Source organism: Eleutherodactylus coqui, chromosome 10 (genome assembly GCF_035609145.1).
Source record: "Eleutherodactylus coqui strain aEleCoq1 chromosome 10, aEleCoq1.hap1, whole genome shotgun sequence".
Lineage (NCBI taxonomy): Eukaryota > Metazoa > Chordata > Amphibia > Anura > Eleutherodactylidae > Eleutherodactylus > Eleutherodactylus coqui.
In genome coordinates, this window is record NC_089846.1 from 63596589 (window position 1) to 63620513 (window position 23925).

Here is a 23925-nt window from a genome sequence, read left to right on the forward strand (position 1 = left end):
TTGGTCACTAAGGGGTTAAAAGACATACTAGTGGCTTTATTTTTTTTTATTTTTTTGTCAAACTTGACATGGCTCCTCAGCACTCTGTGTCCGCTCCCTACCATAATTGATATACCAATTATGTGGGGGGTTGTATTTTATGTTATATGATTTTTATTAAATAAACCATATTTTATTATATTAAAATGCTACTTTTTTGGCCACCAATATGAATGATGGATGAAGATCCAGTAGGATTCAAATAACAAAGTTTGGCATATGGAATATGTTCTATAGGACCCAGTCTGTGTAAAAATGCATTTGCAGAGACTAGTTCTTATAGAAAATAATCGCAATTAAACTGGTATATTTGATACCATTGGTTTGTGTGTCTCTTTGATCTGCCTTATAAACTGTGTTAGGAGCTACTCTCCACCCCATGATATCCATATGGCATGATAGGTTATATGCACAGTATTTTGCAATAGAACAACTTCATCGATATCATTATGGGTAATTATAGTGGCTTCTAACATTATATTTTATAAATATGACAATAAAATGTGTTTGGCTGTCTTTAATTGCACTTTGATCATCTACATCTTTTAGACACTTCTAAAATTGCCATAGATTAGCACATTTTGTAGATGGCCTTGACCATTTTCTTGCTGCCATCTTTGACTTTCCTGGTGTACAAAAGATTATGAAGCATTTGGGAAAGAATAGACAGACCAAAACCCCAGCTGCAGACACCAAGATGGCAAATACCTCTACAGCTACTGTGTACTTCCCTTTGGTGCTCAGGAACGTAGGTATAAAGGTAATCCAGACACTGAAAAAGACCAACATGCTGAATGTAATGAACTTTGCTTCATTGTATCTATCAGGTAGATTCCTAGCAGGAAAAGCTATGAAGAAACATCCCATTGCGAGACAACCAATGTATGCCAGCATTATATAGAAGCCAATGTGCTCTTCACATTCAATGACTATCTGACCAGGCTGTGAGTGCAGATCAAAAAATAGGGTGGGAGGACATGTTCCCAGCCATAAGGCACAAATAAGAGCCTGAGTAGAGGAGCACACACCAACAATGAAGAATGGAAGCTTCTGCCCGATGAATCTTTTCAGCTGGCTTCCAGGCTTGGTAACGCGAAAGGCTACAACCACAAGTACAGTTTTTGCCAACACGGAGGACACTGAGACCGTGAAACACAAACCAAAAACCGTTTGCCTTAGTAAACAAGTTTTGTGCCCTGGATATCCAATGAAGGCCAGACAGCTGCAGAATGTAAAAGTGAGGGAGGAAAGAAGAAGGAAGCTTAGGTTTCTGTTGGTCGCCTTCACAACTGCAGACTTCTGATAATGGGTGAAGATAATCAAGGTCAACAGAGCAGTTACAGAAAGCACAACAGCACTAGAGGCAAGAGTTGTACCCAACAATTCTTGATAGGACAGATAGTTCACTTGTTTTGGAATGCATTTCTCTTTCTTTTCATTTGGCCATTGGTCATCTGGACATTTCCAGCAGCTGATTGTATCTGCAGGGAAGAATTGAGCACACTAAGATAGAAACTGAAAAATACTTGTGCCACATACTGATAACTATGGTGGTGCCAGTCCTTACCAGTGTGATTGGTAACCTCTCCTATGGGACAAGGGACACAATCAAAGCAGCAGGTTGGCTTTCCTTCTAGAGTTGTCTTCCTGAACCCTACTGGACAGCTGTCAGTGCAGACAGAACGTGGTGGCGTCTAGAAGAGGAACAGAAACGCGTGGTCAGAAGTCAGGTCTTGGAGACACAGGTTTCAAAATTTCAGAGTCAATGTTACTTGCCCCTCTATGAGTCTTTGTTTACTACACCACAATTCTCACATATTGTACTAAAAGAGCCAATCGTTGGCCATAGTAGTGATGTCAGTGTGGCTGTTGACAAAGGCCATTTGGCCGAAATGCATTCAGCGTTCACAAGTGCCGTGTCTGTGAGCTGTATGCTATTTTATTAATAAAAAAGACTTCATTGTGGTAGAAGTTTCCCTCCTTTTCTTTTTTCCTTCCACTGGAGTTTGACCGCTTGCTGACGGCCACCTGAGGATGGAGCTCCCGCTGAAGCTTCCTTATACTACCAAGGCATTGCAGGAGAGGTGGGCCCATACATTTATTCATAATTTTCACTCTTTGTTTACTACACTACAGTTCTCACATTATGTATGTACTAAAGAGCCAATCATTGGCCATAGTAGTGATGTCAGTGTGGACGGCACATCCCAGCTGTAGGTAGTATGGTTTTTGTGTCATTTTTCCGATGCAGATCTCCAAATCTCCCACATAATCTGAGTAAAATAAATTGTGTTTATACTGCTGATTGAATGCTATAATAAAACGCTATGTGACCATAAAAAGGATGCAAAGTCTCTTCTAATTCATGCTCTTTCAAAGGAAAAGCTTTATGTACTGTTCCTTCACTATATACTGTTCCTGCACTGTGTACTCTTCCTGCACTAGATACCTATCCTGCACTGTGTACTCTTCCTGCGCTATATGCTGTTCCTGTTGATGTGAAGCACAGAAGATGTGTTGGTCTACCTGAATGACGTGAGCAGGCCATACAATAGCAGATGCATTAACAGATAGATCTTCTTCACTACCAGATGTGAATTTTCCAACATTAACACTGATTATTTTTCTCTCATTGTAAGTTACCCAATTAATTAGATCATATGTAGGAGCAGCAGCATCTCCATGCTCATCAAAGTAAATGTCCTCTCCAGCAGTATTAGTAAAATGCACTCTCTTTAGAAACTTATGAAACTGCAGAAGAGAGGAGATTAAAAGATAAAATACAGTCACAATTGATAATAATGACAGTAATAGCAGTAAAAATTGGAGGGTAAGGGAGGGCATTGCTGGCATTGATTTCAATGAGAGCTGTGACTTCAGTTACAAGTGCCGCCCACTACACAGTGATCGGAGCAGCAGCTTCTGGTGTGACCACTGTATATAGTGATACTGACAGCTTGTGCTTGCTCAGCTTATCAGCTGGGTTCCCAAGTGGTGGACCCCGGCAGATCAACTATTAACCTTTCCTTAGTTATTTGTGTCTGGAAAACCCCTTTGTATATTGACACATTTCTATTCCTCTGAGACCTGATACATTCCACTCCAAGTTCCCTATCTCTTTTGTTCCGCGCACGCTTGATGTGAGGGGACATAGTAAGAAAGGCCAACATGCCCACTCCTGAACATCGCAACCTTCAGATTCTTTACCCCTTTATTTACTGTTAACTCCTTAAAGACCAGGCTGTTTTGGCCCTAAGGGTGGAGTCACACGAGCGTGTTTTTGCACGTACATAGGTGCGTGCATAGGTGCGCACCTATGTACCAGCAAAAACACGTGTGTATGCAGCTGCTGCTTGTTTTCAATGGAGTTGCGGCTGCTGCCGGCGGCTCCATTGAAAACAATGCTCTGCACACTCCAATCACAATCAGAGCTACCAGCATTCGGGGATCACGGCATGTCCTATTTGCCGTGGAAATACACGTGGCTGGCTTTTATTGCAGTTAATGGAAGCCGTCCATCCCGCGATACTTCCACTGTGAACACAGCGGAAGTATTGAAGGATTACGTTTCACCACCCAGCGCCGGCGTGTCAAGCGCTTCACTGCGCATGTGCGCCAGCTTGCCATATGGGGCTCTTGAGGCGGATCCGGAGAGGTAAGTATGGTGTTTCTGGGGGGCGCCGTGTCAGATCCCGCTGCAGTATTTCTCTGGCAGGGTACGACACGGCCGTGGGCATGAGGCCTTAACCAAGAAGGATTTTTCGAGAATAAATTAAGATTTTTCTTTAGATATCTAATGAATGAATATACGCATACATAGATAGTTATGAGATTCAATAACAAAAACAAATATATAGATATACACACATTTTATACATTTTGCATAAGCATTCATATATATATATATATATATATATATATATATATATATATATATATATGAATGCTTATGCAAAATGTATAAAATTCTTAAAATGCATAAAAGATTTTTTTATCGAAAAGGGGATGAAGAACAAATCTATCTAAAATTTTTCAAGAACCTGATTAAGACCATTAGGCGATAGAGTATTTAGGCAGTAGATCCGAAACTTTTTTATATGTGTGTTTAAATATGGATTTCTCTTTGTGTGATATAGTTTTACTATGCATTTTGTATTACACGGCGAACTGTGTTCACAGAATGATTTCTGGAATATTCCTGAGTCCTTGAAGTTATTTGCCTTACAGAATCCAACCTGTTTTATTGCAGTGCCGCCTGAGTGCCTGTAGATTTCAAGTATCCAATACTGACCGTCGGCCTTGTCCCTTGTGCACCTAAACTTCTCTAGATTCTCTGAATCTTTTGATGATATGTACTGCAGATGGTGGAATATTCAAAGTCTTTGCAATTTTACATTGAGGAACGTTTTTCTGAAATTGTTCAACATTTTAGATGCAGTTTTTCACAGATTGGTGACTCTCTGACCATCTCTGCTTCTGAGAGACTCAGCCTCTCTAACATGCTCTTTTTATACACAGTCATATGACTTAGTGGAAAATTGCCCCTTCAGCTGTTTTTCATTAGTACCACTTACTTTTCCAGCCTTTTGTTACCCTTGTCCCAACTTATTTAAGATGTGTTACTGCTATCAATTTCTAAATGAGTTAATTCATTAAAAATGAAACAGAAAAGAGTCTCCCTTTCCCCTTCTGATATGTGTTTTGTGTTCCATTGAATAAAATATGGTTATATGAGATTTACATATCATTGCATTTTTTTTCTTTCCATTTATTTACATTATACACAGCGTCTCAAATTTTTTTGAAATTGGGGTTGTACTAACAAAATGTACAATCTATTTATTTTCTTTATTTTTTTTAGCGAAAAAAAATTCTGGGTGCCTGCAGCCACCACTAGGGGAACTCAGTTATAAACTAGTACGCAGTAAGCTTCTCCTTTTAGTGGCTGCATGCAGCTAGAATTTATGAATCACTGAGGCAGGAGGATCAGTGAGGAAGTAGAATGTATTCACTGAAATGATCCCTTTAAAAATTAACTTTTATTTAAATTATTTAAAATTATATAGTGCCCCATAGACATATACAATGAGAAAGACATAATGACATATAGAAAATCCCTACTACTGGCTACGTGCCGTTGACAATATTTAGGCAACCTGATTCTGAGGAGACCAGTAAGAATACTATAAAGGAAATACTGGCTGTTCTATAATTCTGACAGCCAGCTTCCGGACTTATAAGGGTTAGGGAATATCAATGTAGAGCAAGCATCCCCAAACTGCTTGCCGGAATTTATTATCCACAAAAGTATTTAAGTTGAGAGAGTGAAATAATTAAGACTCAAAAATGGGATTTGAATGGAGATGGTAGATTTCCCAATTACTCAAATAAAGGGGTAAATTTATAAGTTCAGGTTCTATAAGTTCAGATTCAACGTGTTTCTGTCATTTGTATGACTCATCAGGAACCTATTATTTAAATATGCAACAGATACTGAATCTGATAACTACCACTCTGATCAAATGGCGCAAAAAGATGTGCGTTTCGTGCTTAGACGGTATGTTTTCTCCGAATATAATTGAGAATCATAAATCTTATTAATTCTGAACAAGTGGGCTTCACTCCCTTTAGAGAAGCAAAAGATAACACCACCAGACTTATCAACACGGTACATCACGCTAAATACACTAACACCCCCCTAGCGTTACTTACAACCGACGCAGAAAAATCCTTCGATAGGGTTAACTGGCTATTTCTTAAACTGACCCTACAAAAATTTAACTTCCCCGACAAATTTACTGATAAAATTATGGCACTATATAAAAACCCTCGGCCAAAATCAATGGAAGCTTCTCTTCCACCTTTAAAATTGGGAATGGTACAAGACAAGGTTGCCCACTCTCCCCTCTTCTATTTGTCTTATCAATGGAGGTGTTCTTGGAGAGAATTTAGGTCAAAATCCGCAAGTTACGGGCCTTAAATGCGGACAAGTGGAACACAAAACAGCCTCCTTTGCTGATGACATCTTGCTATTTATATCTAACCCACATCAGTCCCTTAAACCACTTCTGGGGGAATTCGACCTATTTGGACAAATATCAAACTTCAAGCTCAACTTTTCAAAATCTGAACTCCTCAACATAAACGTAGAGAAAAGAACCTGGGCCCGAATCTCCAAAACATCTCCCGTTTAGAAACACATGCTCCCATATATCATATCTGGGAACCAAATATCGCCTTCACTCCCGGACCTATACAAACTAAACTTCGTGCCGTTGTTAGATAAAATTGAAAAAGATCTAGCTGCCTGGATATCTCTCCAAATGTCATGGTTGGGAAGGAAAAACTTAGTTAAAATGATAGTCCTGCCCAAAGTTCTCTACTTGATGCAAGTGCTCCCTATAGAGATTCCACAGTCCTTCTTTATCAAATTGAAATGTCTAGTATCCAGATTTATATGGCAAAAGAAAAGCCACAGGGTAAAACATTCAACCCTAATAAAACATAAAAAATGAGGCGGTATTGGTCTACCAGATTTTGAACACTACTATAATGCAATATATTTAGCCCGTATTTTTGAACTTATACATCCATCAAACAATAAACCATGGACTCAAATTGAGCGCCACTCAATAGAGACAGAACTCCATTCTTTACCATGGAAAACCCCATACAACAAACCCCCTCTAAAAGGAATCACTAACCCTCTCACCGCAACTTCTTTCAAAATTTGGCACAAAATTAACAAGAAACTGGGTTTTATACCCAACATTAGCGGTTACACTCCTTTCTTAAATCTACTGCCAAACAAACTGAAGCGCCTCAAAAACTACCTTTTACAACACTCAAATCTCCATCATGTGCCTGCCCAGAAACTGTTCTGTAACGATTCATTTATTCCATACCAAGATCTCCAAAACTTACTCCGCATGCCGGAACTCCATCTTAAGGACTACAATGCAATCACAGGGACACTTTCCCTTTTTCAACCGGATATTCTCAGCACCAATCACAACCTACTCTCTCATAAACTTCTCAAAACATATCGCCCCTTTAGGAGGACAACCTCTAAAATATATAATACACTCATCCATAATGAAGAGATCCCCTCCTATATCCCCAGCTGGGAGAAAGACTTAGGCATTACACTCTCTCAAGAGGAAATCCAAACTATTTTAAAAAACTCACATGCAAGCTCATTCTCAGTAAAATACCAAGAATTGAATTACAAAATATTTTCCAGGTGGTACAAAACCCAATAGTTGCTCCACAGAATTGATCTGAAATATCCCTCGACCTGCTGGAGATGCTCTAATGCAGTGGGATCTCTCTCACATATCTTATTCTCATGCCCATCTTTAACCCCCTTCTGGCATGAAATACAGAAGATTCTAAAACTAATTCTTGGTTTCGAAGTAAAGCTCACACCCAAGCTGCTTCTACTAAACATGTTTCCCATGAGGCCGCCTGAAGGGAGAAACCCACTACTCCCATTTCTTCTAGATGCAGCAAAAATATTAATACCGAGACATTGGAAAGATGTAGACCCCCCCCAACATTTATGAATGGTTGAACGAAGTTAGCCTAATAAATAGCTTTGAAAGAACTAGATATCTGCAAGAAGGAGAACCAGAAAAATACTTTAAAATTTGGAATAAGGGGAACTCCTACAGAAACAAATAATCCTTCATTTAGGATTGTAGTAGCCAACCAACTTTACCCCTTTAATTCAGCGTTTCACATGCTACCCCCCTTCAATTTGGATCATAAAGCAAAGTCTACAGAAGATTGATTCTGTTACCCCCTTACCTCCCCCTCTCCCGTTCTTGACACCGTTTCCATATTTCTTTCCTTTTCTTTCACCTTGTATTTTGTTTTATTTTTATTGTTTCATAGCTAAACTGTTACTGCTAAAACTATATGAAGACAAACTGCTGTATGTTATATTTTTCTGCACCCCCCCTCTTTTCCTTTTTGTACCCAAGTTAATACTATAAATAAAGAAAAAAATAAAATAAAATAAAAAGTGATGGGACCACTCCAGAAAGAAGAAAAGTTTTGCGCAAATACCGGCTTGTGCAAAATTTGTGACTATTTTACACCAGTATCTGGTGCACAATGCTTTATGAATGTCTCACATAATGTATTAAAAAATTGATCAATACAGAATTTTGGGTCTAAAATCAACATATTAAAATGGGGAAGCAAGCTCACGTTAAGGATACATAATTGCTATTCTTTATGGCATATTAAAAGAGGTTTTGTCACGCAAGTCACCTTCCATGGAAGTAGGTGAGATAACGCCCCTTTTTCTCTGTGCAATTCTTTCCAGTACTTGGAGTCCATAAACATCTGAAGGGCATGAGCCAAAGCATATATGGCATTATATACTGGATAACTGCTCACCAGCGTCATTGAACCCAACAAACGCATCTTCCTCGTCTTGTTGTGTTTGCATGTCTTAATGAGCACACTACCATTCAGTGATTCACAATCATATATGATGGCTTTGTAGTATAAAATAAAATAGCATTCAGTATATTGGCCCAATGTGATGTTCCAGAGAAAAGACATGAGTCCGGGAATTTCTTTTTTTCTCATCTGAATTTCCAAGGCTCCATGGAAGGGACTGAGGTCTAATTCATCTATGGTTGGCATCAGAAGATGGTCCATGTCTGTAATGAGTAGCCAGACTCTCTTTGTCCTTGTCAAGTTTTCAAGTAATCGATATAAATTATATACAAACTCCAGGTCAGCCCAGAATATAATAACGGTTGCTGTGGAGTTAGAAATAACTTTAAGAATTCGTTCAGGCTCAGAGTCCTTGTAGTTCAAGGAGCTGAGGAACTTTTCAGAGAACTCAATACAACCCCCTCCTCTCGTAATGGAATACTTTAATTTCTGGATTGCATTTTCATTGCTTTCAACATCTGAATGGATGATTCCAACCCAAGTCCAACCAAAATGCTTCAGTACAGAATTTAATGCTTTCTCCAGGTGGACTGAACTACCGACAGTGTGGTAGGAGTACGGAAACATCAACTTATTACGAAGAAGAGGGTCTGTGGCACCATAGCTGATCTGTAATGCAAAAAAAAAAACATCTATACATCTGACTTATGTATCACCATACATGACATCAGGGGCATAGCTGAAGGGAGGCAGGCGGGGCATGTGCCCCAGGTACAGTCAACACTGGGAGGAGGGAGGCATCCCAGTAGTTTAGGATACCAGCTGATGCTGCAGCTGCCCAGCACTTTTATATGTTAAATCAGTCACCTGTAACTGTGTCTGGTAGCTGCAGCTTCAGCTGATATTTTAAACAAGGAGCTGCTCTTTAGTATCCCCTGTGTTATCAGTGCAGCAGTGTATAGGAGAGGAAAAAAAACCTATGATGACATCACCATCACATGACTGAAGTCCATAGGTTCTTCACCCAATAGTTCATCCAAAGTCTCCAGGTGAGAGATTCACAATGAGTTGCTCTATTCAGGGCAAGGGTATTACCACTGAAATTTATATATCGTTCTTGGCACCCTTAATATCAGTTTGGTGCTAACGGAGCAGTTTATGTGTTTTTTTTCTATAAATTGGATTTTATTTAGTTTTCACCTATGAATTGTTATTCCCTTTAGATCTGTTATTGACAGTTTATTTGATAACCACTTTAAGGTACATAATGTATTGTTCAATTTTTATTTTAGTTTTTTCTTTTAAGGAAGGGGAAGATGGAAATATCTCATAAGAGTCACGATTTTGTTTTTACAAAGTTCAACAAACAATTTAAATGAGATGCTACCTTTATTCTGTGGGTAAATACAATTAGGGCTCAGTCAGATGTGCTGGTTTACACGCTGCTAGGCAACGTGTAAACCACACTGCTGTCATCCTGAAAAAGATCACGTGACCGGGTTGCCTCTAGCTTCATGGAGCAGCACGGTCACACATCCGTGGTGTGGGCTGCGTTCTTCCACGGCTCCCATAGGAGATTATGCAAAGCACCCGGCACGCTGTGCACCACGGAGCTGATAGGCGAGTCGGCACTCGCTGTCCGTTTTTTTTTGAAGTGCAGATTCTGCACTTCTAAAAAGGCTCCATGTGAGCATTTCCAAAGGAACCTATTGGTTCCTATAGCAGCGTGTAAACCACGCTCGTCTGACTGAGCCCTTATGGTGATACCGCATTTACTTATTCTTTTTCGATTGCAGCATTACAAGACTCATAAAATTTGTATTTTTCCACCAACAGATCTAAGTGAGATCTTGTTCTTCTGTGGGATGAGTTGTAATTTCTATTGGTATCATTTTGCATGCGACTTTTAACTCACTTTTTTTTAACTACATTTGCACTTTGTATAAAAGAAAAATCATATTTTCATTGCAACGTTCCATGACCCGTAATATTCTTTCTTTTTTTTTTTTTGCCAATGAGCTGCAGGAGGTCTTGTTTATTGTGAGACGAGTCGTGGTTTCCATTGTTACTATTTTGGGGTACATGCAACTTCTTGATAGCTATTCTTGCATTGAAGAAAATAAATTGAATGAATTTCTTCCACTTTTTTTCTATGTAGTTCATCGTGCAGCATAACGGGCATAATATTCTTAGATTGCACGTCATTATGAAAACAGCAATAGCTAGTCTATTAATTCCCCCCCCCCCATATTTAAGGGGTTTAAGACCTTAAGGACCAAGCATGGTAAATATACGGTGCTTGGTACTGGGCTTTAATCCCTGGCTAAAGCAAAAATATGGCACAGGATTAAAAACTCTGTTCTAGCAATAAAGCAGGGTCAGGTCAGGTTTTTAGCTGTCAGATATAGCCTAGCACCTGGGGAGAACTGCTTCTGCCTTCTCATTTCCAGGCTACATAGCACTCAATGAGTGCTATGTACTAAAAAGTGAAAGTGTTAGTTCGCTATGCGGCGTGGTGATTACGTGATCAGTTTCGGAGGGAGCGCCAAGCTGATCCTTTTTCCCAGGTAAAGAATAGTCTAGCTATGCCTCTGCATGGCATCCAGGCTCAAACCAATTGGAATGCAAATTAATATTCAAAAGTTTCAAAGATTTGGCTGATTCTATTTTGTAACACAGATTGGTACAGAATCGAGAAAGGCGTGCGGCAAGGCTGCATTCTATCACCAGTCCTTTTCAATCTCTATGCAGAAGAGACCATAAGGCAATACAACTTCGATTAATAAGAAATTGGAGTCAAAGTCGATGGCAGTAACGTTAACAACCTTTGGTACGCAGATGACACAATCCTGCTTGTGGAAAGTGAAAGGAACCTGGAATACCTTATCCAATGAGTGCAAAAGAAAAGCAAACGCATGGGACTGTACCTCAACAGCAAGAAAACGAAAGTCATGACCACAGTAGGCAATGTAACAGTAAACATAAAAATCAACAGCGAAAAAGTTGAGTCGGTCCAAGATTTCATCTTCCTTAGATCCAAAATCGATTGCAACTGGTAATCTGGACGTGTGATTAAGAGATGGTTTACACTTTGTAGGATTGCAATGCAAGAATGGAAAAGATCTGGAAAAGCAAGGATATCAGCATTGCAACAAAAACCAAACTGGTCAATGCAATGATCTTTCCCATTACGATGTACGGTTGTGAAAGTTGGACGCTCAGGAAAACAGAAGAAAATTTGACATGTTCAAACTATGGTGCTGGAGGAGAATGCTACAGATACCTTGGACTGCCATGACAATGAACAAGGTAAAGTTAGATTGTGTCAAATTGAAATTATTTCACTGGAGGGCAAAATCATCAAACAGCGGATGTCTTCGTTGGGCCATGTGGTGTGCGCTAACATATTGGAAACAGTACTGATGCTTGGCAAGGTCAGTGGAAAGAGAAGATCAGGACGACAAGGGTCAAGAGGGCTTGATACAATCAAGGCCACTATGAACATGTCAATCGCGGAACTGAAAGAAGTGGTGAAGGACAGAAATGCATGGAGAACATTGATCCATAAAGTGACCGAAGGTTGGATGCGACTGAATGAAAAATTATCGTCATCATCATCATTTTGTAACAACTTGACAGAAGAGGACAACTCAAGACCTTAGACTCTATTTTCATGCTATGGATTCCATTGATCATGTCATATAATGGATCTTAACAGCACTCAATAGACCTCGGTGACTTATAATGAGATTTGTTGTTTAGCTGGCAAGAAAAATGTTATACGTACATGTATTTTTATTCTTGTCATCGAATCTTATGTGAGAATATAATATCTCATCAGGAAGACGCCATACAATAGTTGTGCTGTATCAACACACCCTTTCTCAACAGGACAACTCTGCTCAGAAACCTATTAGCCAAAGCTAATGCTCTGGTGGCCCTGATCCATCCATGTATTACATGGTCGACCACTCATTTAGATACCTTACATGTTATATTACAGGAGAATTGTATGTCCGGCCACATCTTCCCTTAGTGACTGTAGCCAGAGGTTTCTGAAGTTGGAGCCTCAGAGATATGTTGATCACTAGGCCGACTTCAACTTTAAAATTTTATTGCCGTGCAACATTGCAGTATAAAGAGCTTGAACTAATTGGTCGTCAACTTTTATTAGTCCGTTTAGACAAATAGAAATGAGGAAGATTGTAATGTGACTTACCTGTGGGTAACCATACATTGCAAACGTTTTTGCCACCAACTGTGAAAGAACTGAGGATGGAAACCCCACCATAGCCAGCAAATGTCCTTCACTCCTACATTTATAATTTGGAACTAGAAATTCCCATCCACTTAATATCTTTAGGTACGCTTCCAGTGTTATAGGTTCATTCATGTATGAATCAAGCAGGTGAAATCCCAAGGTAATGTTTGGTAGAAGATTTTCATTGTTGTTAATTTGGTCAATGGCAAATAGTACAGTGAGAGCCGTCTGATATTTTTCTTGGTAGGCACTACATGAATAAGAACAGTGAGATAAATCATCATGAGGCAACATGTTACAGTTCATGTATGTTGTAGTTGTATCAGCATAGATGGACATCCATCTACATGCACAGTCAGAGTTCACTAGAGCAGCTCTCACTCTGACTGACAAAACGGGGTCCCGACTGGTGAACTCCTCTCTAAAATGTTCATATGCTGTAACAAGACTTATGGAAAATAGTTATCCTAATGTCAAAACCATTGTCCATTTTCTCTATTAGGGCATATAGAAGTCACGGAGCCAGGAACTACCCTGAAATTGTACACTTAGTAGTATTTTACACGTTATATGTCTTTACTACAATTCCTGACCTTTAGAAGTTTGGAAGTGGACATCAACTGACAACATAGAAAAGGAGATGAGCCATTTGGTGAGCTGCAACGTATGCTATATGTTTACAGACCCACCAGAGGAAAAGCTAAACTTCACCTGCCAGAAATGCAAGCTTGTGTCTCTACTGGGGGAAAAGGTGCATAGTCTTCAGGAGGGAATAGCTACATTGAAACATATTAAGGAAGATGAAGATTTCCTTGATAGAGTAGAAGAAAGTCTTCTAAATGTTGAAGGAAAATAAATTTCCAGTGTACCTGCAGAAGCCAAGGAATGGAAGCATGTGACCCAAAGAAGCAGGAGGATCATGAGTCAGCCAGCACCCATGCTGCTCGAGAACCAGTACCAGGTTCTTGAGCAGAAGGAGAAAGAGGTACAGCAAGAAATGACTCTACCCACAAAGAACAGAGCAGAGGAGAAAGAGGTACAACAAGAAATGACTCTACTCACCAAGAACAGAGTAGAGGAGGAAGAGGTACAGCAAGAAATGACTCTACCCACAAAAAACAGAGCAGAGGAGAAAGAGGTATAGCAAAAAAATGACTCTACCCACAAAGAAAAGAGCAGAGGAGAAAGAGGTACAGTAAAAATGACTCTACCCACAAAGAACTGTATAGTAAGCACACTGAGTCCTCTTGAATGGAGAAAAAGAAGTGCTGTTGTGAAGAAGAAAAGGAGAGTGGTGATTGTGGGGGATTCCCTATTGAGAGGAACAGAGGCTGCTTTCTGCAGACCTGACAACTCATGAGAGGTGTGCTGTCTTCCAGGTGCACAAATCAAAGATGTGTCTGATAGGCTGTCAAGACTCTTCAGTCCTACAGAACACCACCCATTTCTACTAATACATGTAGGGACAAATGACACTGCAAAAAAAGACCTTGCAACCATCTGCCGAGACTTTGAAGATCCTTGGAAAGAAGGTGAAGGAACTAAGAGCACAGGTGGTCTTCTCATCCATCTTCCCAGTGGATGGCCATGGAATAAGAAGATAGAAAAGGATTTTAGAGGTGAACAACTGGCTACGTCAATGGTGCCGTCAGCAAAGATTTGGATTCCTGGACCATGGAGTGAATTACCTAAATTATGGACTGCTTGCTAGAAACGGGTTGCACCTTACAAAAACAGGTACCGTATATACCGGCGTATAAGACGACTTTTGAACCCCGAAAAATCTGCTCTGCAGTCGGGGGTCGTCTTATGCGCCGGTAATACAAAAAAAAAAAAAGTGTAAAAAAAAAAAATTTTATTACTCACCTCCCACGGCGTTCTGTCGCGCTCCGGCAGGATGTCGCTCGCTCCGGCAGGCTGTCGCTCGCTCCTCGTCCCCGCCGCAGCATAGCTTTCTGAATGCGGGGCTTGAAATCCCCGCTTCCAGAAAGCTAATACACACGCCGGCAGCCATGACAGCATTGAATGGCTGTGATTGGCTAAAGCACACGTGGCTTCAGCCAATCACACTATTCAATGACATCATTGAATGGCTGTGATTGGCTGAAGGCGCACGTGTTAGCAATCACACCCATTCAATGATGTCATTGAATAGTGTGATTGGCTGAAGCCACGTGTGCTTTAGCCAATCACAGCCATTCAATGATGTCATGGCTGCCGGCGTGTGTATTAGCTTTCTGGAAGCGGGGATTTCAAGCCCCGCATTCAGAAAGCTATGCTGCGGCGGGGACGAGGAGCGAGCGACAGCCTGCCGGAGCGAGCGACATCCTGCCGGAGCGCGACAGAACGCCGTGGGAGGTGAGTAATAAAATTTTTTTTTTTTTCTCCACTGAATACCGGCATATAAGGTGACAGTTGGGGGGTCGTCTTATACGCCCCGTCGCCTTATACGCCGGTATATACGGTAAGCATATATTTGGTGGGCGCCTTGCTTCACTCATTAGGAGAGCTTTAAACTAGAACAATATGGGGAGGGAAGTGAAGGGCCAGGTAAAAATATACAGCTAATTAATACATTTGAGAACCTTGCTATTAGAAGTGGAAAAAAAGTACAAAGACAAAAAATTGAGAAGGCAAGTAGAGGAGCAAGAGACACCGATCACAAACTACAATGTTTTTACACAAATACACAGAGCATGGGAAACAAGCAAGGAAAATTGGAACTCCCAACACAGGAAGAGAAATATGATGTCATAGGCATCACGGAAACTTGATGGAATGATACACATGATTGGAATACAAGGCTTGAAGGATACAACTGATTTATAAGAAACAGACCAAAAAAAAGGGGAGGAGGTATTGCATTGTATGTTAGGAAAACATTAATCTCCACAAAGATTCAAGCTTCAGAGCAGGGGAGTTCTGTAAAAACTGTTTGGGTAAAAATACAAGGAGAGAACAAAAGATAGGACACCATTGTAGGCATTTACTATAGGCCACCTGGACAAGCAGAAGATATGGATGAACTCTTTCTACATTAGATGGCCAAGCTCTCAAAAAAGCATGACATAGTGATCATGGGAGATTTTAACTATCCAGACATTTGTTGGGAATCTCTCTCAGGTAAAAGTAATGGATCCAACAAATTCTTATCCGCTCTTGCTGACAACTTTATCTTCCAAAAGGTCGAAGAGAAAACAAGGGGATCTGCTGTATTAGACCTAATTCTTACCAACAGGGAGGAAATGGTTGAGGAAGTAAGGGTGGATGAGACCTTAGGAGGCAGTGATCATGCTATCCTTGAATTTTGGATAAAAAGGGGAGGAAGACCTGAGAAAACTCAGACCTCAAGGTTGGATTTCAGAAAGGCAGCTTTCAATGAACTCAGAAAGAGGGTAGGAAGAATCCAATGGCTGGATGTTCTTAAGGACAGAAATGTCCTAGAAGGTTGGGAAATATTGCGAAATTAGATTCTTAAAGCACAATCGTTAACCAGGATGGATGAACACAAAACTTGCACACATGTTAAAAATGAAGAAAAATATGTTTATCAAATGGAAAGAGGGAGAATATCTAAAGAAGACTATAATGCAGTCTGCAGAAACTGTAGGGCAAGTGTCAGAAAAGCTAAAGCTAATAATGAATTGAGGCTTGCAACAAAAGCAATAAAAAAGTTTTTTGGGGGTATGTCAAAAGTAAAAGAAAAGTCAAAGATGCTATTGGATGCTTACAAGATGAAAATTGTGAATTGGTTAAGAATGATGTTGAGAAGGCCGAACTTTTAAATTCCTAATTTGTTTTCTCTCAGAAAGTAGATGGAACATCAACTGATCTTCCCTGTGCTATTGGGGGAATAAAAGAATGCAGGCTATCTGTAAGCAGAGAGATGGTGAGGGAACACTTAACTAACTTAAATGAATTCAAGTCTCAAGGTCCAGATGAATTACATCCTAGGATACTAAAGGAAGGAGCAGAGGTAATTGCTGAACCACTCGCCATAATCTTTGAAAATTCCTAGAGAACAGGAGAAGTCCCAGAAGATTGGAAAAGGGCAAATATTGTGCCTATCTTTAAAAAAGGGAAGAAGGTGGATCCAGAAAACTACAGGCCTGTGAGCCTGACTTCTATACTGGGAAAGATCTTTGAACAAATTATTAAACAGCATTTATGCAAGTACTTGCATGAAAATGGAGTAATTAACCAAAGCCAGCATGGGTTTGTAACAAACAAGTCATGCCAGACTAATCTAATTTCCTTCTATGACAGTATCACTGACTGGGTTGATCAGGGAAATGCGGTGGATATAGTTTATCTTGACCTTAGTAAAGCATTTGACAAAGTATTTCATACTATACTTATTGAAAAAAATGACCAAATATGGGATTGACAAGGCAACAGTCTGGATTCACAGCTGGTTGAGTGATCGTACTCAAAGAGTGGTCATAAATGGCTGCACATCCAAGTGGAAGAATGTATCAAGTGGGGTACCACAAGGCTCTGTCCTAGGCCCAGTGTTGTTCAGCATTTTTAAAAATGATCTGGAGGAGGGAATTGATAGGAAACTGATCAAATTTGCCAACGACATAAAGCTAGGAAGGATAACTAACACTAGGGAAGAAAGGAAGAGTATTCAGAATGGTATTTAACAAGGGGAAATGCAAAGTCCTGCATCTGGGCAAGAAAAATGAAGAAAGCACATACAGAATGGGAGGAATTGAGCTAAGCAGCAGCACATGTGAGAAAGAGTTGGGTATACTAATAGATCATGGACTGAACATGAGTCAACAATGTGCTGCAGCAGCCAAAAAGGCCAAAAAGGCAAACACAATTCTGGGATGTATTAAGAGAAGCATAGAGTCACAAATATGTGTCTGGGATGATTTAGTGAATCCTGCAAGGAGCAGGGGGTTGGACCAGATGACCCTGGAGGTCCCTTCCAACTCTACCAGTCTATGATTCTATGAACTAAAGAGTTATTTTTCTGTCCAAGACAGAGAGATAAAGTGAATGTTTAAGATGTGTATGTCTTAAGAGTAATTTAAACACAATAAAAAGTTATGTTATTGTGCGTCTGTGAGGAGGATCAACTATGTATGTTTTAGATAAAGACTGAGCACAATAGGTTTGTTTCTCAGCCTTACGGCAGAAACTGTCATCATTCTGTCAAGTAAAGGTTGTTACAAAGGCCTAAGGGCTTTGGGTGAAGGCCCAAATGACCGGGTTTACAGGGAGTGGGAGACTAAGGGTTAATAGGAGTTAGGGGAAGTATGAGAGGAGGTGGGGTGATGGGAGGAGATAAAAGGGGGAAAAGTGTGGGAAAGGCAGTTGGAGTGAAGAAATCTGGGAAGACCCACCCTCCTGCCCTTAAGTTGCTTATTAAACGAAAAGAGGTTGATGGTAAGAAAAGTTTAGGGAAAGGGAGTTGGCAGGTGATGGATATGCTGGGCATTTTAACATGTCATGGCGGGGGAAGGGGGGTGGAGGGTCCTTGGAGTCAGTTCTAAATTGGTTAGGAGGGAGTCAGGGTGAGGATAGCCAACCCTCCCCCATTATTGGAAGGAGTGTGGTAGGGTCTGGTGTCAGAGCTGGTGGATATTATTAATTACCCTTGTAGAGGCTAGTAGTGCCTCCGAGCCTGTGGAGAGTGGCTGGAGGTAAATAGGATAATTTCCTTTAAAGTTGTGGTGCCAGATTTTGGGGCTCCAAGGAGCTCTCATAGGTGAAATGTTATTAACTTTTCTTAAAAAGAATTATATATGTTGAATATGGTTTGTAATAAAAATGTCTGCTTTGACCAAAATTATCCAAATAAATAGTTTGTGTTTTATTTGAGAAGAAGGGTGAGGGGTTGGAAAAGGGGTATAAGGGGTAAGGGTTTTTAAGGCCATCAGCAGAACACGACTCTGCAATACCCCGGTCATGAAGACAAGGAAATCAACAGGTAGGCATTTTTTGCTAAGATAGTTAAAAGATATTAAAGTTTTATTTTCCAAAACAAACACGGAAGCCATTAGGATGAGTAAGAGGACGCTCTGCTTATCTGTCCAATTTCCTGGAGAATTTCTCTGTCTTGGCGCCGATTAAAACTAGGCTTCTCTGGCTCCTGATTTACGAGACAGATAATGCTACTTTTCTAGTGATGTGATGTAAGTTGTAATCTTTATCAAAGTGCTAACGACCGCTTGTCCATCTTTCCGTATGTGTGTGAGTTGAATGCAGAGCCTGACAGCACCTGTGAATATCCATTACCGGCTCCTTGCTCCACCCCCCTGATTATATGACGGTGACGTCATCACAGGTCCTTTATCCTCCTTGTGTACTGAATGAGGGATTATGGGTGGACTACATCCCCCACAAATCCCTATAGCCTCAGTTGCTATGGACACAGCAGTATTTAGTCTGGCAGTTTGTATGTTGTGAGGCAGCTGGACACCTGTGTGGAGACTCCAATAAATGACACCTCACAAATGTACACATACATAGCTTGTGAGCTCACAGCAGCTGTGGTGATTTCACTGTCATGTGATCAGAAAATAATCCCTAGCTGCAGAAAAATAATAAATAATACATCACCTTAGAAGCACTGTAATCTCTGGCGCATCTTCTTGCAGGTCCCCGTCACTCTTGATCAGCATCTCTTCTGGACGGGGATTGAAAAATCCTTGCCTCCTGAAAGCACTGCCTCTGATTGGCTAAGAAGCAGCGCTCAGCCATTTCAGTATATTTTCATTTCAATATATTTTGTTAAAGTTTTTAGTACATTAAATGGCACCATTGAAAAATATAACTTAGCTGCAATAAGTAAGACCTCCTATGGCTGTGTTGTCAGAATAAATGTAAAAACAAAAAAAATAATATTTCTGAAAACACGGAGCAGAAAACAAAAATGAAAAAAAAATAAATGACCATTTCCTCAAGGGGTCAAAAACAGTAGGCTTTTTTAATACCATAAGTTATTTATTTTCTATTTTGTACCATTTTGGAATACAAGAATTCTATTAGTCAATTGTTGAACAATACAGGCCAGGATTTAAGCTTTCAGCAACCCCAGATGTTGCAGAGGGTCAATCACAACCACTGCCCATGCAAATATATATATATATATATATATATATATATATATATATATATATATATATATATATATACTAATATAGAGAATATGTACATATACATACTAAGATTGTGAATGCAAAACTACCTCTGTCTGTCTATTTGTTACCTATTCACGGCTAAGCCGCTGAAGCGATTTCGATGAAATTTGGCAGAGAGATAGCTTGCATCTTGAGGAAGGACATGGGCTACATTTTATCCTGAAAGCTTGTAGAGTTTTCTAGGGAGCGTGACAAGACAAATTTATTTAGTGATGCACAGGCGTTGCAAGGCGGAGGGGAAGGGAGTGCACATTATAAGCTATGCCTACACAAACTGGCAGACATCGATACCCTACATATGCGATTATTAAGTGTGGTGGAGCAGAGGGGAAAGGGGTGCACATCTTAAGCTAGGCTTCCCCAAACGGGCAGATACATGAGGGCAGAAGTCGTTGACGCATGTTAAGCTAGCAGTGATACTTGGCATTTAAAACTTGAACCAAAGACACATTAACATGGATTGGATTGAGATTTTAGAGAAACTCTGTGTTGCCCATAGCAACCAATTACAGCGCAGCTTAAATTTTAGCTCAGCAGTATAAGCAATACCAACCAATCACAGATTAGATTTAAAAAAATACAAAGTCGCAGGTAACAAGCTAGTATATATAAATAAAACACAGAATCCAATATTCACAATAGGTAATAGTCAAAGCTCACCTCCTCTCCCTCCCTGCACAGGTCATAGAGAATGCACACAACACTGTCCTAATGAGTCATCTTTAGTCTATTGTGTCTAAGGCCCATGAGAGCACTTTAAAGCATATTTCTAAATGCTGTTAACTGCAGATCAGCCATGATGGTCGTCCCCAGAGTCATGTACAGACGGATTTTGTTGCAGATCTACAGCAGATTTCACCCTTTCAGTTGAATTCAAATTGAAGAGGTGAAATCTGCTGCAGATCTGTGACAAAATCCACAGCAAATCAGTAACATGTGAACGAACCCTCATTTGGTGTAACAAGTATGTGATGATAGAAGACACCTTGAAGGGGATAACAGCATTATAACATCACAAACTTCTTGTCTGCTGAGCAAGCTTTATGATTTTCCGTTTGGCACACAGGTTTGGTCTAATAGGCAGCAAGATGCATAAAAATATAGCAGGAATCACGTCGTTTTAAAGTAGATAAAGACAGGCTTCACTATGAATATCACGAGTGACAGAAGTTGGATAATTTAGTCATTATAATCTAGTGAATTTGAAGTTCAATTATCCAAAAGACTTAGAGCACAAGACGCGATGGGGCAGATTATGAAAACTAAAAGAAGAACTGTCATAGCTGCCCATTGTAACCAATCACAGCGCAGCTTTCATTTAAAAAAAAAAAAGAAAAAAAGAAATGAAAGCTGTGCTGTGATTGGTAGCTACGGGCAAAACAGAGTTTTTTTTTCAGATAGTTTCATAAGTCCCCCCAGGTACTATGTTGGTACAATGTACTGTAGTGGCCCAGAGTTAGCAGGGCCCCTCCATAATGTTAAGTGTTTGTCTTGTGCAATTGTATTGTCAGTATCTTCTATGTAGTATGCATTTGTGATGTGCATTGCACCTCTGCAGCACTGAATGGGTTAATGTCTGGGTTATGTCTGAGAAATGTATCATGTTGTAAGGCATGTGATCGTGTTATATATATGTGTTTGCAAGAATGCTAAGCGAGGTCTTGTATGCAAGTCAGTCTTGCAAGAGTCTAAGTCAGAAGTCTATGCAAGAGAGTTTATGCAAGTCTACAAGAGAGTTAAAGAAGCCGCTATGTAATGCAAAATGAAACTTTAAATGTGAGTGTGTAATGGTAGAGAGCTGGAGAGAGAGTGAAGAGAGTCACCGGGAGCAGAACCCCACAGATAACTGGGACTGTGGCTTCTTCTGTCATCCTGAGAAATCCTCCCTCTCACACAAATTATCAGTTTGGCACTTGCATTTGCTGGTTGTTGAAATGTTCATGAACTGTTAACGTTTTACTCAAGTAAACAAGCTCTACCGACCATTCCCAGTTTTGCTAAGAAAGTTACACCTCTGTGTGTGGACTCTTTATTACAACTTTTGGATTCACGGAACGGTGGCGTCACTTGTGACCACAAGGACAATAAGGTAAACCGCAGATTGAGCTTTTCCTGTGAAACTCCGTCAGCAGTAACTTAGTTGAGTCACATGCTACCCCCAGGGGAGAAGATGGTAGAGCCTTGGGCCTGCTCGGACGCTGCACTTACCATACTGTGCTTGATTCCTCTGACTCATTTCTTAATATCAGATTTCCACGATGACGCCTCAATCCATTAACTGATATAATGGCACCAATGATCATTTCTCCAGGATGGTATATTCCATGTTCTGATATATTTTCCTCCACGCTTGATGTTTGCAGGATGAAGAATAGAAGACATAACAGTACAGATAAAGACATGTGTGTACCAGAAGTGAAGTACATTATACATCCAGCTCTTGGTATTAAACATCAGGATACAAAGAGAGATTCTTCTGCTCCTTTTTTTGGAGATAAGTTAATCATATATATATATATATATATATATATATATATAGGAGGCCTCCATAAACTGCATGCACATAAATGAGATGACTGCTGTCGGTGATGGGGGTGAGAAGTGCAGAGCAGAGACCAGACATTTATAAGCTGAGGATCTGGAGAGATGACGTGGAAGATTCTTTTTCTGTAAATTGCTCCAATTATTGAAATGACAGGTTGATTTTCTTTGTTCAGCTTACGAATATGAAAAATCAGATAATTATATGTTTGTCACTATGAGCACCTGTACTCTCTAGGTGGACCAGCTTTATATATCTGGTATAGAAAGTTGGCTTAAGAGCTGAAAACTTCAAAGAACTTTGTCCTTGTTTGGTATTATTTAATTTCTGCTTCTGATGACTGGATGAAATGATTTTTTCTTCAAATGACATTTACTAACAGTCCACAGGATAGGTAATAAAGGTAAGAACACTGCAGCCCCCACTGTTCCCTAGAATAGGGCTCCTGAGTCTCCTGTTCTGTCTCATTGCAAGACCACAATGAGGAGTCTAAATAAAGTGGCAGATAAGCATGCACATTGCCTCTCCATTCACATTGTATAACACTAATGGAGACAACCAAATTGCCTGCATAATGCAGGACAATTGTTATTCACTGGTGTGGTGGCCCAGGTGGTCCTCCAGAATAGCCACACAATCATTGTCCTATCATACCTACTTATGTGCTTTCAGGGGGCATAGGAGATGCCTTGCATCGGAGAAACTTAGTTTCCCCCTTCTTCCTAAGGTAAAAGCTTGGGAACAGATAGCTGCTTATTGGCTATATGTCATGCCCTCACTGATTGGTAGAGGGGTGGGAGTTAGAGCTCAGAGCAGAAAACAATATAGTGAGCCTCTATGCTGAGGGAGAGGAGAGAAAGTGCGGGAGTAATGCAAGAAGTGAAGTAGGAGTTAGAGAGGAGTCTGCTTAGGAGGTCGTCGGAGGAGGACGTGTGGGGAGGAGGTCCGCAGAGCGAGCAGAGTCAACACGTGTTTTGTCCAGCAGGGAAGCTAAGATTTATCCGCTACCTAGCCTAACAGCAGTGAGGAGAAACATCGGGGACCCAATCCACTTAAAACAGTGAGTTACACTAATACAAACCCAGTGAAGTTAAAGGGGTTGTCCCGCGAAAACAAGTGGGGGTATACACTTCTGTATGGCCATATTAATGCACTTTGTAATGTACATTGTGCATTAAATATGAGCCATACAGAAGTTATTCACTTACCTGTTCCGTTGCTGGCGTCCCCGTCTCCATGGTGCCGTCTAATCTTCAGCGTCTAATCGCCCGATTAGATGCGCTTGCGCAGTCCGGTCTTCTCCCTTCTGAATGGGGCCGCTCGTGCCGGAGAGCGGCTCCTCGTAGCTCCGCCCTGTCACGTGTGCCGATTCCAGCCAATCAGGAGGCTGGAATCGGCAATGGACCACACAGAAGACCTGCGGTCCACCGAGGGTGAAGATTCCGGCGGCCATCTTCACAAGGTAAGTAAGAAGTCACCGGAGCGCGGGGATTCGGGTAAGTACTATCCGTTTTTTT

General features: G+C 40.5%; 1 protein-coding gene across 1 annotated transcript in view; it reads right to left on the reverse strand.

Moving 5' to 3' along the window:
- Positions 1-566: 566 nt before the first annotated feature.
- The window catches only part of LOC136581076 (vomeronasal type-2 receptor 26-like), a 105212-nt gene continuing 81853 nt past the window's right edge, over positions 567-23925 (reverse strand). The window contains exons 3-7 of the mRNA XM_066582066.1: positions 22075-22215; positions 12671-12962; positions 8317-9120; positions 1607-1733; positions 567-1520 (exon numbers count right to left, since the gene is read on the reverse strand). Of these exons, the coding sequence (XP_066438163.1) occupies positions 595-1520; positions 1607-1733; positions 8317-9120; positions 12671-12962; positions 22075-22215 (2290 nt within the window). The 3' untranslated portion in view covers positions 567-594. The remainder of the gene's footprint in view (positions 1521-1606; positions 1734-8316; positions 9121-12670; positions 12963-22074; positions 22216-23925) is intronic.